Here is a 17,450-nt window from a genome sequence, read left to right on the forward strand (position 1 = left end):
GAAAGTTCAAGGTCCCATAGTGCAATTCAAAAGCATAAATAAATGGGGGAAAATAAAAAAAATTTAATGAAAAAATGTACAAATATTTTTGTAAAAAATAATTTTAAAATGATGTAAAAAAAAAAAGGTAGCTATTTATTTTGGGACAACATGAAGGAATTGTGTGGAACCCTGCATTTTTACAGTGTAAAAAATGCAGGGTTCCACTCAATCAATTTGTGTTGGGACAACATAAAGGAATTAAGTTAACCTATTAGTTTTAACAAATTTAAGTGGATTGAACATAAATTAATTAAGTTGTCACATAAAATTGTGTTGTTTGAACTCATTTAAATAAGTTATTTGAAGAAACGGCAGACACCATTTTTTTGAGTGTGCAATGCTTTGAACTAAAGGTTCTCCACTGGCATCAATGGTTCCATGAGGAACCTTTAACATGTATTGGACCGTTCCATTGCACTAAAGGCTCTTTAGAGGAAAATTGTTCTTTTGGTTCATAAAATTTTGGCTACAGTCATTTATTCTTTCATTTTCCTTCTGCTTAGTATCTAATTTATTTATATACACTGTAAAACCCCAAAAGTTAAGGTAACTTAAGCCAATTGAGGAAACCGATTGCAACAAAGACTTAAAAATATATATATTTTTTCTTGTTCAAACTACTTAATTAAAATGAGCATAAAGGACACAATGCATGAGATTTCACTGGGACAACTTAATTTTTTTATGTTCAATCCATATAAATTTGTTAAAAGTGTAAAGTTAATCGATTTACATTGGGTCAACATGAATGATTTATGTGGAACCCTGCATTTTTTACAGTGAACCATTTAAGGTCACAAACTAATCCTTTTGAGTGCTGTGAACCTACCCTATTTGAGTAAACAAAGCAATTTGAGCACAGTAAAACCTGAAGAGAACTCAAACCAACTGAGTACTGTAAAACCCAATAAGTTAAGGCAACTTAAACCGTCAGAGGAAACCAATTGCTACAAACCATTTGAGTTAAAAAAAACTAATCTATATGAGTACTGTGAACTTTCTCCATTAAAGTCGAAGTAATAGCGGTCTTCTGGTGAAATATATATATATATTTGCAGATTATTACAATGTGTATCCTGTACATAATAGAAAAACTAAATGTCTAGTATTGTACGTGTACAGTACGCAAAAGCTCAGGTTGTTGAACTGCTTGTGTATATATACAGACATCAGAGCCGAACAGCAGCGTGTTATCAGGATCAAATGCAGAGACGAGCAGAAGGTGGAGGTCAGGAAGTTCATGTGGCCACATGGACACATCCAGCACTGTTCAAACTCTGCAGAAAACAGCTTACATGCAGGACTCGCAGCCTGGCTAAATGCTCATTTCAACCGACTGGCACTGTGGGGCAGTAGGTAGCGATGTTGCCTCACAGCAAGAAGGTCGCTGGTTCAAGTCCCAGGTAGGTCAGTTGGCCTTTTTGTGTAGAGTTTGCATGTTCTCCCCGTGTTGGCTCCGGATTCCCCCACAGTCCAAAGGCATACATTACAAGTGAATTGAATAAACTAAATTGGCTGTAGTGTATGACTGTGTATGGGTGTTTCCTAGTACTGGGTTGCAGCTGGAAGTAAAACATATATCTGGATAAGTTAGCGGTTCATTCCGCAGTGGCAACCTCTGATTAATAAAGAGACTAAGCCGAAGGAAAATTAATTAATCTAAAAAGATCTGTAAAACGGCAGCATGTTTTGAGGTAAACGGAATATTTATTAGAAATCACTCGATTAATACCAAAAATACTTTTTAAATTACAGTATTGTACACTCGACGCCCTGTTCTCCGGTCTTTAAAGATTCAATATCAACATCTGATAATATCAAAGCTTGATTCTGATTTATATCGACTTTTCTAGAATCACTTAAAAGTCCCAAGTAAGTCGATGCAGGCGTGATAACCGGATATCAATCGCTTATTAACGGACACATCATTAACGCTTCAGTGCTTTTGAACCAATCACACTTGATCAATGCTGATTTGAGGAAGGTCACTGCTGTAACATTAGTTTAAGTAGACATATTTCTTATTCTGCCTGATTAATACTTATAAATATTGTAATGGCAACACATTGTTATTTCAATTATGCTCCATAACAGTCACATTATCATTAATATGCTAGTAATAAGCTTAATTTTTTGTACTGGATTATGCTTGACATGCTTTTTCAAGTGTGTTTTATGCTGTTACATTTATGCAGTGACCAACAGACCTCTTGTTATTGTGTGATATGTTAAACAGAAATGTAGAAATTAGTTGCTTGTGCCATTTTTTTGTTTGTTGGGAGTTGTGGTTTCACAGTTTGGCTTTTCCGGGCGTCAGCTGAAGGTTTTGAAGTTTCATGGCCATCCCCATATTCCCGGTGATCTTTAGCTTTCCTTGGAAAAATGCCTGTGAATAAAAAACAGAAGGGTTATTATAGAGATGAAGATTATTGAAAAAAAAAAAAAACTAAAACCTTTTAATTAAAATAGTTACTTGGTTACATTCCTGACAAAACTCTTGTCGTTGATCGCAGTGGAATGAACAACAAATCATGACTTCTATTGTTTTGATTTGGGGAAGAAAGATTAGATGTTGATCTGCATCCCAATCATCACAAATACTGCAGAAGACCTACTGGAACCCGCACGGTACCAAAACTCTCAGAGAAATCAGTCAAGTTTGATGAAAGAAAAGTCATGGTTTGGGGTTACATTCAGTATTTGGGCGTGCGAGAGATCTGCAGAGTGGATGGCATCAACATCAGCCTGAGGTATCAAGACATTTGTGCTGCCCATTACATTACAAACCACAGGAGAGGGCAAATAATTCAGCAGGATAGCGCTCCTTCTCATACTTCAGCCTCCACATCAAAGCTCCTGAAAGCAAAGAAGGTCAAGGTGCTCTAGGATTGGCCAGCCCAGTCACCAGACATGAACATTATTGAGCATGTCTTGGATAAGATCAAGATGAATCAAAAGAATCTTGATGAACTCTGGGAGTCCTGCAAGAACGCTTTCTTTGCCGTTCCAGATGACTTTATTAATAAGTGATTTGAGTCATTGCAGAGATGTATGGATGCAGTCCTCCAAGCTCATGGGAGTCAGACACAATATTCATTCTTTTTCCACTGCAGCATGACTTTATATGCTGTACTGTACATTATTTCTGACAAGACTTTTGTCTGAGCAAAGTCAGACCTTACTGTCATAATTAAATAAATAAAAATCAAGGCATGATCATATTTTATTTTGTTAAAATAAGCGTAATCTAGAGGCCTATGCCTTCCATATAAGACACTTCTAATACCAAATGATCAACTAAAAGTCAAGATATTTGTTGTTCTTAAAACTTGGATAGGCGACAAGACTTTTGTCAGGTAGCAAAACCATCCTCCACACAATCGATTTGTGTTGGGACAACATGAAGGAATTAAGTTAGCTGATTACTAACAAATTAAGTGGACTGAACATGAAATAATTAAGATGTCTTCAAAAAACTGAAGAGTTGTTTTTTAAAATAAGTAACTTGAACAAACAGCAAAATAACTTTTGTTACTTAATGTTGTGCTACTAAATGTGTGTTTTTAACAGAATATGTGCCATGAATATAGAATATATAATAATAGCATTTCACTATCCTTCGGCTAAGTCTCTTAATTATCAGGGGTAGCCACAGTGGAATGAATGAATTAATAACTAATAATAACACAAAATTATCAAAATGTTGAATAAAACTGGCTAAAATTATAATTAAAGCTATTTCAAACCATAAATAACCATAAAAGTGTCATAAAAACTGAAAATATATAAATGTCCAGTGCTCAACTTAACTCATTTTGAAAATTTGCCAGTGAATATCGACAGTGTATTTTGGTGCATTTAAACAAAACAGACTTATTAAACAGATATATTTATTAAAATAATATTTTAGTCACCAAACATCTTTAGAAAAAGAAAAAATAATTTTTTTTAATTCAAGTAAAATATTGGGGAAAAAATAAAAACTACAAAATTTTACCAAAATTTTATCTTTTTTTTTCCCTGAATTTTGCTCTTTTTATTTAATATTTTTCTCTAACATGTAAATTTGGGTGCACTAATCTGGGGACATTATCATAAGTTTTCTTATTATCAGCTCCAGGTTTGGCTTCAGTACAGACTAAACTAAAATACATGCATAAATATATTATTGTAAAGCTTTCTATAAATATATTTATTTAAATGAGAGATTTGTGAGGGGTTGTACTTATATAGGTTGAGCACTGTATATATAAAATACCTCTATTTACATACACTCACCGGCCACTTTATTAGGTACACTCGTTCAACTGCTCGTTAATGCAAATTTCTAATCAGCCAATCACACTGCAGCAACTCAATGCATTTAGGCATGTAGACAGGGTCAAGACGATCTGCTGAAGATTGGAGAAACGTTGCCTGGTCTGATGAGTCTCGATTTCTGCTGTGACATTTGGATGGTAGAGTCAGAATTTGGCATCAACAACATGAAAGCATGGATCCATCCTGCCTTGTACCAGCGGTTCAGGCTGGTGGTGTAATGGTGTGGGGAATATTTTCTTGGCACACTTTGGGCCCATTAATACCAATTGAGCATAGTGTCAACGCCACAGCCTACCTGAGTATTGTTGCTGATCATGTCCATCTCTTTATGAACACAGTGTACCCATCTACTAATGGCTACTTCCAGCAGGATAACGCACGCATGTCAAAGCGTGAATCATCTCAGACTGGTTTCTTAAACATGACAATAAGTTCACTGTACTAAAATGGCCTCCACAGCCACCAGATCTAAATCCAATACAGCACCTTTGAGATGCAGTGGAACTGGAGATTCACATAATGGATTTTCAGCTGACAAATCTGCAGCAACTGCATGATGCTCTCCAGTATCTTGTTAAATCTATACCATGAAGGCAGTTCTGAAGGAAAATGGGATCTTAACCGGTACTAGTAAGGTGTACCTAATAAAGTGGCCGGTGAGTGTATATTTCTTATACAAAATAACCATAAAAATGTAAGACAATTTATCACTGCTCCCTTCCCCATACTTCTCATATGACTTTCAACATATGAGCGTTCGTACATGTCCAGCCGGATTTGATCTCTAAATGGTTCGGCTTTTCTATTTGGGATTAAACTGAAAACGATTCCCTGTATGGAGGATTACTGTAAAAAAAGAGTGGCTAATTTTTTTCGATGAAGCTTCTGTCCGGCCATCTGATGTCTGATGGAGCGTCCCGCAGATGGACGGGCATGGTGATACAACACAGATGGGTGTAAATCACAGGGGACTGACTTTTCAAAGCGCTTATGGAAACAATCTATTTCGTCACGTGACTAGAGAAACCATCAGACGCCATTAGCCTAATTTGGAGTTACGTAAAAGATGTCCAATGTCACCCGGTAGCCTGAGCAGTCTGTTTCATTCGACTTTGTGCGTATGATTGAGTCAAAGCTGGACATGCGTTTAAATTCACTCGATTGTTTTTCTATAAATCTGCAGCATAATTCTGTTTGCATGTAATGATAGCTGAAGCCAGCTCAGAGGGATGTCATAGTGACTCTACGTTAATCTTTTCTCCTATGGAGATTAGTGAACTTTTATGGACTGCACATTACAGGTTAAAGGTCATCAGACTAATCAGAACGTCTATCGGCAACTGCAGCCAGCGGCATTATAGAGCAAAGATACAACTTTTGATTAAAATGAACATCGAACAGATTATGAAGCTAGGGTTAAGCTTTTTTAAGGGGCTGAGGGGGACATTTTGACAGCAAACATGCATGATCATTTAAATTAATCTGGGAAAACTCCATATATAAAAATACCTGTGGACATGGCATTAAAATAAAACTAATATTTCAGTGTGAATGCGCCACTTATGCTATTTATAATACATAATAGCATAGAATAGTGCATACGTATGCCATTTGGGATGCACCTGTACTCTTGTTACACACTCAAAAGTACTTTTAGGGCATGATAAAAGTAGGTAAATTAAGACGACACATTTGCTTTCCGGCTTGCTGGACAAAGTGAGCAACGCACCTTTGAGTCTAGTAACCAGTACATTTATAGGCTATATTGCAAAACACAATTTATATTTTATGTATCATAATGACTTTATGAAATATGCCAACAGACAAGGGCTGCACAATATATCGTTTGAGCATCGATATACACTCACTGGCCACTTTATTAGGAACACCTTACTAGTACCGGGTTGGACCAGACCTGCCTTAATCCTTTGTGGCAAAGATTCAACGAGGAACTGGAAATATTCCTCAGAGATTTTGGTCCATATTGACATGATTACATCAAGCAGTTGCTGCAGATTTTTTAGCTGCACATCCATGATGTGAATCTCCTGTTCCACCACATCTCAAAGGTGCTCTATTGGATTGAAAACTGGTGACTGAGGCATTTTGAGTACAGTGAACTTATTTTCATGTACAAGAAACCAGTCTGAGATGATTCGGGCTTTATGACATGGTGCGTTATCCTGCTGGAAGTAGATATCAGAAGATGGGTACACTGTGGTCATAAAGGCTGTGGTGTTGACACGATACTCAATTAGTGCTAATGGCCCCAAAGTGGCCACCAGCACCATCACCAGCCTGAACTGTTAATACAAAGCAGGATAGACCCATGATTTCATGTTGTTTACGCCAAATTCTGACCCTACCATCTGAATGTCACAGCAGAAACCGAGACTCAATAGACAAGGCAACGTTTTTCCAATCTTCTATTGTGTGTATACTGTGTGAATTGTAGCCTCAGTTTCCTGTTCTTCACTGACAGAAGTGACACCCGGTGTGGTCTTTTGCTGCTGTGCCCATCCGCCTCAAGGTTGGACATGTTGTGTGTTTAGAGATGCTCTTCTGCAGACCTCAGTTGTAACGAGTGGTTATTTGAGTTACTGATGCCTTTCTATCAGCTCAAACTAGTCTGGCCATTCTCCTCTGACATCAACAAGGATTTTGCGCTCACAGAACTGCCGCTCACTGGATATTTTCTCTTTTTCGGACCATTCTCTGTACACCCTAGAGATGGTTGTGCGTTAAAATCCCACTAGATCAGCAGTTTCTGAAATACTCAGACCAGCTCGTCTGGCACCAACAACCATGCCACATTCAAAGTCGCTTAAATCACCTTTCTTCCCATTTTGATGCTCGGTTTGAACTGCAGCAGATCATCTTGACCATGTCTACGTGCCTAAATGCATTGAGTTGCTGCCATGTGACTGGCTGATTAGTATACATATATATATATATATATATATATATATATATATATATATATATATATATATATATATATATATATATATATATATATATATATACATATATTTATATATATATATACATATACATATATATATATATTTATATATATACATATATTTATATATATACATATATATGCATATATATATATATATATATATATATATATATATATATATATATATATATATACATATATTTATATATATACATATATACATATACATACATATATATATATATATATATATATATATATATATATATATATATATATATATGTTTATTTTATGTATATCATAAATTATATAAAACATATTAATATATCATTCCCATACAAAATAATCCCAATCAGTCTAAATAATGACTTTCCAAATACAGTTATTTATCATGTGGTGAAATTGTATTTCTATCGCATTATATATCGCAGGGAAAAAAAATATTGCAATGTCAAATTTTTCCAAAATCTACAGCCCTACCATACACATTCAAAACTTAATTCTAAAATCTCAATAGAAGCTTTAAATGTAAATATTATGACAAAAAATTAATTTTATACAGTCTTATATATAACGGTCGGTCAGGATGATCCATATGGCTTTTCTAGTAGGTATAGAATTCAGGCGTTGCCATTGTTAATAAAAAAAAACAGATCTGTAAAAGACAGACCATCAGAACGTACCGTTTGTGGATTGAGCTGCCCTGTCATCATATCCAGCAGATCTGCGTCAGCCATAGCGATAGTGCAGTCTGCCTTTTTACCTGTGCAGAAAGTAAACAGTGAAACTTCAACTACTTCAACTACTAAGTACAAATTCCATGCAAATAAACTCTTGGAGACACCGAATTTAGAGTTAATCAGTAAAATGATGCAGTGTAATGCAAAATACATTAGTTTTCCAATTTGCATGCTGTCCCAATAAATCACCAACAGCCTGTAGAGCACATTTAGAAGTTAAAGGTGCAGTATGTAAGTTTGACACCCAGTGGTTGAACTAAGTATTGCACTCCACAGGGCTCGAAATTAACTTTTTTATTTGGTAGCACCGGTGCTCCCAACTTCAAAAATTTAGGAGCACCAGAAAAAATTTAGGAGCACCCACCAAAAATGATTGAGCACCGCTGCAAATTGTATTTTAAGGGACTTATTGTATTTTAAAACAACATCAATTAGGACTAACAAAAACCAGAAACAACTATCTAACTAATGCTGAGATGACATTGATATTTGTGTGCAATAATTCCAAAATGTGTATGTATTATAATTCTAGAATATTAATGATGATGTAAATGACAATAATAGTAACAATGAATTCCATTTGTCATCATCATGCTGCCTTGAATGTGCTTGAATGCAAGTTATCTGCTATAAAAAGTCTGTTACTTTATGAAAAATAAATGTATAGTTTGCATCAAACAAAAATGAAGCATTGCAGTAAGAAATATTTATTTTGTACTGCTAAACAGCATATATATGCATGTCAGTTTAATAAATAATATTTCTGCTGCAAAACAAACAAAAGATTATAATAAAATATTAAATTCAAGGCTGAAAGCTGCAAAACAGCTCAGTAACTAAATAAAAAAAATTATATACACCTCAAGAAAGAATAGGCAAAAGAAAGTAAGTAAAGTCTCACTTCTATCACTCTTTAAAAGTTTTGGTTTCAGTTTGTGTCAATTTAAATGTTCCGTCTGAGCTGATTTTCATTTTTCTGTGTTTGTGGAAAAGCAGGCGAGTCAGCCGACCCAATTTATGAGCAGGCAGAGCATCGGCGCAATACCGCTGTTTGTTATGAGACGCAGTTTCAGTGTAAACTTAGTAAAGGTGAGCTTCTTTGGCGATGATACAGTATTAGATTTGACTTTTAGCGGACATTTGCGCTGAACACGCAGTGAATGCAACGCATGGAGATTCGGGCACCTTCTCCAAGAAGCGCGTACTCGATTGATCTCACCTGGCGGATCAATACTCACCACGTGTCATGATCGCTCTCATCTGCGCCTCAACTTTAGGTGGGGTTTGCACTTTGCAAACCTGCGTGCTTTAAGTTTTCACTCTTTAGCCGTTTGCATTTCCCGTGGAAATAAAAGCTCCCTCCCTGTCATCTAACAGTGAAAAGCCTTGAGTGATTGACAGCTAATATGAACCAATATAGCGGCAGGGAAGAGCGATTCAGCACGTTTTAAAAAAAAATCAAAACAGGTCGCACTAATGCGCCCAAATATATTATGAGGTCGCATCGATTAATTTTCGGGCGCATATGCGACCAAAATGGTCGCAATTTCGAGCCCTGCTCCAGGATCAAAACAATTTCATTTGGGTCCTCCTTTGACGAGTCCACGCAATTTGCCAGATTGACATGAGTGTGCCTGACTATTGAGCCTAAAGGCTGATTTAAACCCTTTTTACATGACATTTATTGCCATACCACTAAAAGCAGCAGCAGATCTTGAAAATAAAATAAACCATTTGAAACATGCGACTCCCAACAGGTATCAGTGATTCAGCATCTACATATAATAATGCTAAAGAGGTTTAATATGTATTAATTAGGTTACAAAGCTCACAATTTTGCTAGAGTGCAGTGAGTGCACTATTCTGTGCTTCTGAATGGCTGTATTTAAATTTCTGTCGTGTTTCATCTGTGCAAACAGCCAAATTGCTCATCACTCTTGTCACATAGCATGTTGTTAGGACACAGGGTTACAATGTAACCTGCACACCTAATGTTTACCAACACTGCACTTATTAAAAGCGACCATATTATGGATTTTTGAAAATAACCTTTCGTGCAGTGTTTAATACAGCTCTAAGTGAATGAAAACATCCTGCAAAGTTTTCAATCTGAAAGTTGACTGTGTATAAAATTATTGCCACTCGAAACAAACAGTCGACTCAAAATCATTAAAACAAGTCGTTTTCAAATGGATCCCAAGTCATTTGATGTTAACGTTGAAGTGATACACTGGCTTTTTTTTTTTTTTTTTACAGACAAAGGACGAGGCTGTGGAAAAAGGGAAAAAAGTTAACCTTGTATTGTGCCCCCGAAGTTCACAAACTTTCACATTAAGAAATTTAAACTACCCTATAATTCAAATCTTTGTCAGACATAAGTCAACATCCGGTGTTAGTAATTTTAACATTTGTATCTTCAGAAATAATAGCAGATTGAAATGCTTGTATTTAAAGTTTCATTTAACATTTTGAAGAAAAAAAAAAAGCTTGTTTCCATGTGATGTATTTTAGGACAATGCTGCAACAGCTTTTGATTCTTTCATTAATAATAAAACAGTAGTGTTTATTTTTATTTTCAGTGTTAATTGTCATATTTGATACACATACTAATGCATTATTACTGAATAAAACATCCTAACTGAATCAATTACTCCAATAGTGGAAAGTTAAATGTCTTGTTTTACAACAGGCACTTCATTCCGCTGTGGAAACCCTGATGAATAAGGGAATAACCTGAAGTAAAATGAATGAATGAAAAAAACACACCTGCGTCACTAGAAACAGAGCCTTTGCCATTCTTCACATCCACCACCCATAATGCATCACTTCCACCGGGACCATCTTTCACTTTGAATGCAAAAACACCGCCAATTTTCTTTACATATGCTTCACCTTCCTGTTAAAAACAATGACAAAGTTTAAAAGTAATATAATATAATATAATATAATATAATATAATATAATATAATATAATATAATATAATATAATATAGAATAAATGGACTAAGCCAAAGAAAAAAATAATATAATATAATATAATATAATAAAATATAATATAATATAGAATAAATGGACTAAGCCAAAGGAAAAAAAAATAATATAATATAATATAATATAATATAATATAATATAATATAATATAATATAATATAATATAATATAATATAGAATAAATGGACTAAGAAAAATAAAAATTAAATTAATATAATATAATAAAAAATAATAATATAATATAATATAATATAATATAATATAATATAATATAATATAATATAATATAATATAGAATAAATGGACTAAGCCAAAGAAAAAAATAATATAATATAATATAATATAATAAAATATAATATAATATAGAATAAATGGACTAAGCCAAAGGAAAAAAAATAATATAATATAATATAATATAATATAATATAATATAATATAATATAATATAATATAATATAGAATAAATGGACTAAGAAAAAGAAAAAATAAAATTAATATAATATAATAAAAAATAATAATATAATATAATATAATATAATATAATATAATATAATATAATATAATATAGAATAAATGGATTAAGCCAAAGAAAAAAATATATAATATAATATAATATAATATAATATAATATAATATAGAATAAATGGATTAAGCCAAAGAAAAAAATATATAATATAATATAATATAATATAATATAATATAATATAATATAATATAATATAATATAATATAAGAGAATACAGCAGCACGGTGGCCCAGTGGGTGTAGAGTTAGCATGTTCTCCCCGTGTTCGCGTGGGTTTCCTGGAATGAGCTATAGGTGAACTGGGTAAGCTAAATTGTCTGTAGTGTATGAGTGTGCATGAGAGTGTACGGGTGTTTCCCAGTGAAGGGTTGCGGCTGGAAAGGCATCCACTGCGTAAAAAATATACTGGATAAGTTGGCGGTTCATTCCACCATGGCGACCCCTGATTAATAAATGTACTAAGCCGAAAAGAATAATCATGCATGTGTAGTATGTTACTGCATTCGTTTTCTATTGGTTTCTCTTAGTCTTGGATGTTTGCAGAAGCCTAAAAAGCGTCAACAAGCTCCAAATGACAATGAACAGAGGCAGAGTGTTATTTCGACAATATAATTGGTGAATTACCTCCTGCAACTTCTTCTCGATCTCCTTGAAGACGGTGTGAGCTTTGAACCCCGAGCGGTCACTGGAGGCGCTGGTGGACACCGCTGCTATCCTAGAGCTGACAACGTTTACAACAGAACATTTACCGCTGGTCTTGTTTTAATGTGTGCAAAGAAATCCAACATTTAAGAAGTAAGAATAATTAGCCCCCCTGTATATTTCCCCCAATTTCTGCATAATGGAAAGAAGATTTTTTCCAGCACATTTCTAAACATAATAGCTTTAATAACTCATCTCTAATATTTTTTTTTTACTTTGTCATGATGACAGTACAGAAAATTTGACTAGATATTTTTCAAGACACTTCTATACAGCTTAAAGTGATATTGAAAGGCTTAGTTAATTAGGCTTGGATTAATTAGGCAAGTTAGGGTAATTAGGCAATTCATTGTATAATGGTGTCTTTTTGTCTGTAGACAATCGGAAATTAAAATTTGCTTGAGAGGGCTAATAACATTGACATTTAAATGGGTTAAATAAAAATTAAAAACTGCTTTTATTCTAGCCGAAATAAAACAAATAAGACTTTATCCAGAAGAAAAAATATTATAGTAAATACTGTAAAAAAATCCCTTAAACTGTTAAACATAATTTGGAAAATATTTAAAAAAGAATAATTTTGACTTCAACTGTATATCCTGTATATAAACGATTTATTAAATCTCCTAATAACGTCATTTAACTAAGTTAATAGAACAAAGTTATACTACTTATAAACCCTCATGTACAATTTTTATTCTTTTTTTTATATTTTGCACAATTTTCCAAGTGATGTTTAACTGTATTTCCAAAAAAATTTCTTCTAGACACATTCTTATTTAATTTAATAATAAAAAAGATTATCATGATAAAATCACATCCGACATAAAGGTTTATATTTACTAATATATTTGTGTAGGCATCATTGTGAAAACAAATTATCAGCTTTTGCTTATCTTTAGGCATAAAGTGACCTGTCCGAAATTAATCATACCTTTTACAAACTGTCAGAGTCTATGGGAAAAGTTCAATATCATTACAAACAGTCCAATCTGTTCTAAAGCATCTTTAATTTCCCTGATTCATTGGGAACAGCTGTTTTAATCAGTTAAACAAGTGAAAAACAGAAGGTCTTTGCGGTTGGTTTGTGGACAGTCATGGATAAGACATTGTGGAGCACACACATACAGTTGAAGTCAATTTTTATCTTTTAATTTGATAACACACTTCCACACACTGAGGAAGGCTTTGTGCCGAAACGTCTGTTTTTCTGTTATCAACTGTAAAATGTAAGAAAAAGTAAAAATAAAAACAGTATGAAGCAATTGAGTGCGAATCATTACCTTCTTTTGAATAATAGTAACGATCAGATTAACGCACCAAACCAAAGAAGTAACTAAAAAAAACGCAAGTGCGCAGGACAAACTTCAGTAACTCTGCACACGTGATCTTTTAATTTGAAAAATATTTCCCAAGTGATGTTTAACAGTATTTCTATCATACGTTTCTTTAGGAGACATTCTTTTTCTGATAATAATATTAATAATAATTACAATAATAATAATAATAATCACATCTAAAATAAAAGTATATTTAAAAAGTATATTTGTGCGTACTGTGTATATTTTTGTGTATATAAATATTTTGCATGACTATTATGTATAAAACATTTGTGTATATACATACACAGTCAAGCCTGAAATTATTCATACCTCTGGCAAATTCTGACTTGAAGTTATTTTAAAATAACCAGCAAGTTTTTTTTGACCGGAAACAGCAAAGGCTTCTGCCTAAAGATAATAAGACGATGTAAAAGAGACAATATTGTGTAAAAAAAATATTTATCAGCTTTTATAATCAGAATGTGGCATGTCCAAAATTAATGATACCCTTTGCAAGCTTTCACAAAGTCTATAGCTAAATCCAAAGTTTGATATTATTACAAACAGTCCAAGCAGTTCTAAAGCATCTTTAATTACCTTGATTTATTGGGAACAGCTGTTTTAATCGACTAAACAGGTGAAAAACTCTCTGCGGTTGGTTTGTGGACAGTCATGGCTAAGACATTGTGAAGCAAACATACAGTTAAAGTCAATTTTTATTTTTTATTTCTAAAACACTGTTTAAAATAACATTTCTCAAATGATGTTTAACAGAGCAAGGACTTTTTCACAGTATTTCCGATGATATTTTTTCTTCTGGATAAAGTCTTGTTTGTTTTTAATTTTTTTATACTATTACAATACTATTAGCCACCATAAGCAATATTATTTTCACTTGTCTACAGAGCAAACCACTGTAATACAATGACTTGCCTAATTACCTTTACTTGTCTGGTTAACCTAGTTCAGCATTTAAATGTCACTTTAAGCTGAATACTAGTATCTAGCAAAATAGCTAGTAAAATACGATGTACTGTCATCACAGCAAAGATAAAAGAAATTATCTCGTTAACACTATTACATTTTTAAAAGGTTTTAAATACATATAAATCTATTAAACATCACTTTGGAAAAATTTGAAAAATAATCCAAATTGCACAGAAGGACTACTCATTTTGCCCTCAACTGCATGTACAGTGCTTAGAATAATTAAGTACACCCCAGTTTGAAAATAAATATTTTGTTAAATGGATATTTTGCGAATATAGGCAATGTATTTTGGTGCATTTAAACAAAACAGATTTATTAAACTGATATATTTATTAAAATAATATTTTAGTCACCAAACATATTTACAAATTAAAAGATAATACAATAAAATTCAAGCGAAATACTGCAAAATAAATTACAAACTTTAAAATTTCAACTATTTTTTTTTTTTGCTTTGTTTTTTGCTTCTCTTGATTTTTTCTCTCTTTTAAATTTGTATTTAATATTTTTCTAGAACATACACTGTAAATTTGGGTGTACCAGTTTTTGGACTTATTGTAAGTGATTCTGTTAGATAAGCTCCAGATTTTGCTTCAGTACAAACTAATGTAATGCATATGCACAATTATAATATTGTATAGCTTCCTATTAAAATATGAATTCAAAAGAGAGATTTGTGAGGGGTGTACTCATATATGTTGAGCACTGTACTTGCTGATGTACAGACCAGGCCATGTGCATTTCAGTATGAGGGTCATATAGAATTGCACTCGTTTGTACCTTGGAATTTGTACCCAGCTTAAAACAAACATGTAAAAGGGCTCAATTGGTCAAGCCTAAAACTTCAAAAAGCTTACTGAACATGATTATTTCTGTTGTAAATGTTGCTACAGATAGTTAAGGCCACTGATAGATCCACATAAAAGTTCAACAAACAATAAAACAAACCAAAAATATAAAAATTAATAGAAATACACTACTGCTGAAAAGTATGATGTTACTATGATTAAAGATAAAGAATGCTTACCAAGCAATTGACAGTGACATTAGATTGACAATAAATTATTTTACAAAAAGATATTTACAATTTTTTGAATTATTATTGAAAACAAATGTATCACAGTCAAACAGTTTTAATAATTGTAATAACAATAAATGGTACTTTTAAATTAATAAGGATATCTGAAAAAGGGTATTTACAGCATATCTCTGGAGTAATATGTCGGGAACATATTCAGCTTTGCCATTACATAAATAAATGACATTTTAAATCCTAATATAACACAAAACATGTTATTTACAATTGAAATAATCTTATATATATATCCTATATATATATAATTTTTTTTTAATTAATTTATTTACATATTTAAATATTTACTATAACAATATTGACGTTTTTGGATAAAAAAAAATATATATATATATATATATATATATATATATATATATCATACATAGAAAATGTACATTGACAAAAAGTCATCAAAAATAATCTCAAAATCTCTCTGTTAACAAACGATTTATGCATCAAGCTTAAAAACTATAAAGAAAATAAACAAATAGTATTTAACAATAAAATAATATGTTAAACTAAAATTTATTTAAGTATATTTTTAAGTGATAATTTTTAAACAAAGTGAAATACAGCACTAGTGAGCATTCAACATATAAAACCATTGGATATTGGTGAGCTGGGCTAGTGATCTCAAACTCATTTAGCCTGACACATACCTTGTTTCCTGAGGGAAGCCCATCTTGTAGAGTGTGACTACCACGGCTCCACCAAGGCCGATGTTGTGCTGTAGGGCGAGCTTTGCCCCGGGGACCTGTCGGGGCCCCGCCTCGGCCCTCAGCTGCCAACACAGCTCCGCACACTGAGCCAGACCTGCACATCAAATCAGGCCAGAGTTCACTCAGTACATACACACACTCTCAATGTCACAACAACCTGTCAGTGTGAGTGTTTCTCCATTCGATCAGGCATGATGAAAAATCTTGATAGTTCTGTGGGTCTCATCTATCAAATCAGATCTTTAATTGCTATATTCTATCGGGTTCAGGTCAGGTGATTGGCTTGGCCATTCTACTGCTTGATTTTCCTCCTTTGAAAGCATCTGAGAGTTTCCTTGACTGCGTTTTGGATCATTGTCTTGCTGAAATGTCCACTCTGGGATCATCTTCTTCATCACAGTAATGTAGATGTTGGGCTGAAGCAGCTGATATTCATTTATAATGACGAAGGGCAGAGGGTTGCTAAAAAAACTACTGAGAGATTTCAGCTGCTGTCTGGTCTTTCACTGCCTTTCTACACCTCCCTTTCTTCATGTGTTCTTTTTCCCTGCATCATTTCATTGTATTACTTAATGTGTAAACTAACTAGATTTTTTAACACATTTGTATTTGTAGATTTTCTTTGCATATATTAATTTAGTTGTTACGAACGTCTGGTGAAAATTTCCAGTCAATAGCACCATTAGAAATGTGTTTTCTGAGAAAAATTGTGATGTGTCCAATACCTATTTTCCCCGCTGTACTCTTACTCCAAACATTACAAAAGGTGTCCCAAACTGTCTGTTAACAAATGTAGATTTGTATATCTGCGCACCCTGTTCACGCAGATAGATCGAAGATTCATTTGCACGTTCACATGCAGCGAGACCTACCGCAGCTGACAGGGAAAGAGAGTGACAGCAGGCAAACTCAGCATCAACCTGACCTTCTTTCTGAAAGACCCATGAAAAGAATAATTGTTTTTAAAAAGGGCTTCTGCCAAAAATGCTGAATCAAAACTTTTCTAAATCCTGAATCAATGGAGTTGCTTTTGCACACTGGAGGGAACACGCATG

General features: G+C 33.3%; 1 protein-coding gene across 1 annotated transcript in view; it reads right to left on the reverse strand.

The window, feature by feature from the left end:
• Positions 1-1,729: 1,729 nt before the first annotated feature.
• scp2a (sterol carrier protein 2a) overlaps positions 1,730-17,450 on the reverse strand; it is a gene marked incomplete at its 5' end in the record, with an annotated part of 36,128 nt that continues 20,407 nt past the window's right edge. The window contains 5 exon segments of the mRNA NM_200865.2: positions 1,730-2,428; positions 8,015-8,094; positions 10,838-10,967; positions 12,212-12,308; positions 16,336-16,489. Of these exon segments, the coding sequence (NP_957159.1) occupies positions 2,333-2,428; positions 8,015-8,094; positions 10,838-10,967; positions 12,212-12,308; positions 16,336-16,489 (557 nt within the window). The 3' untranslated portion in view covers positions 1,730-2,332.

The sequence above is a fragment of the Danio rerio genome, chromosome 2 (assembly GCF_052040795.2).
Source record: "Danio rerio strain M-AB ecotype USA chromosome 2, GRCz13ab, whole genome shotgun sequence".
Lineage (NCBI taxonomy): Eukaryota > Metazoa > Chordata > Actinopteri > Cypriniformes > Danionidae > Danio > Danio rerio.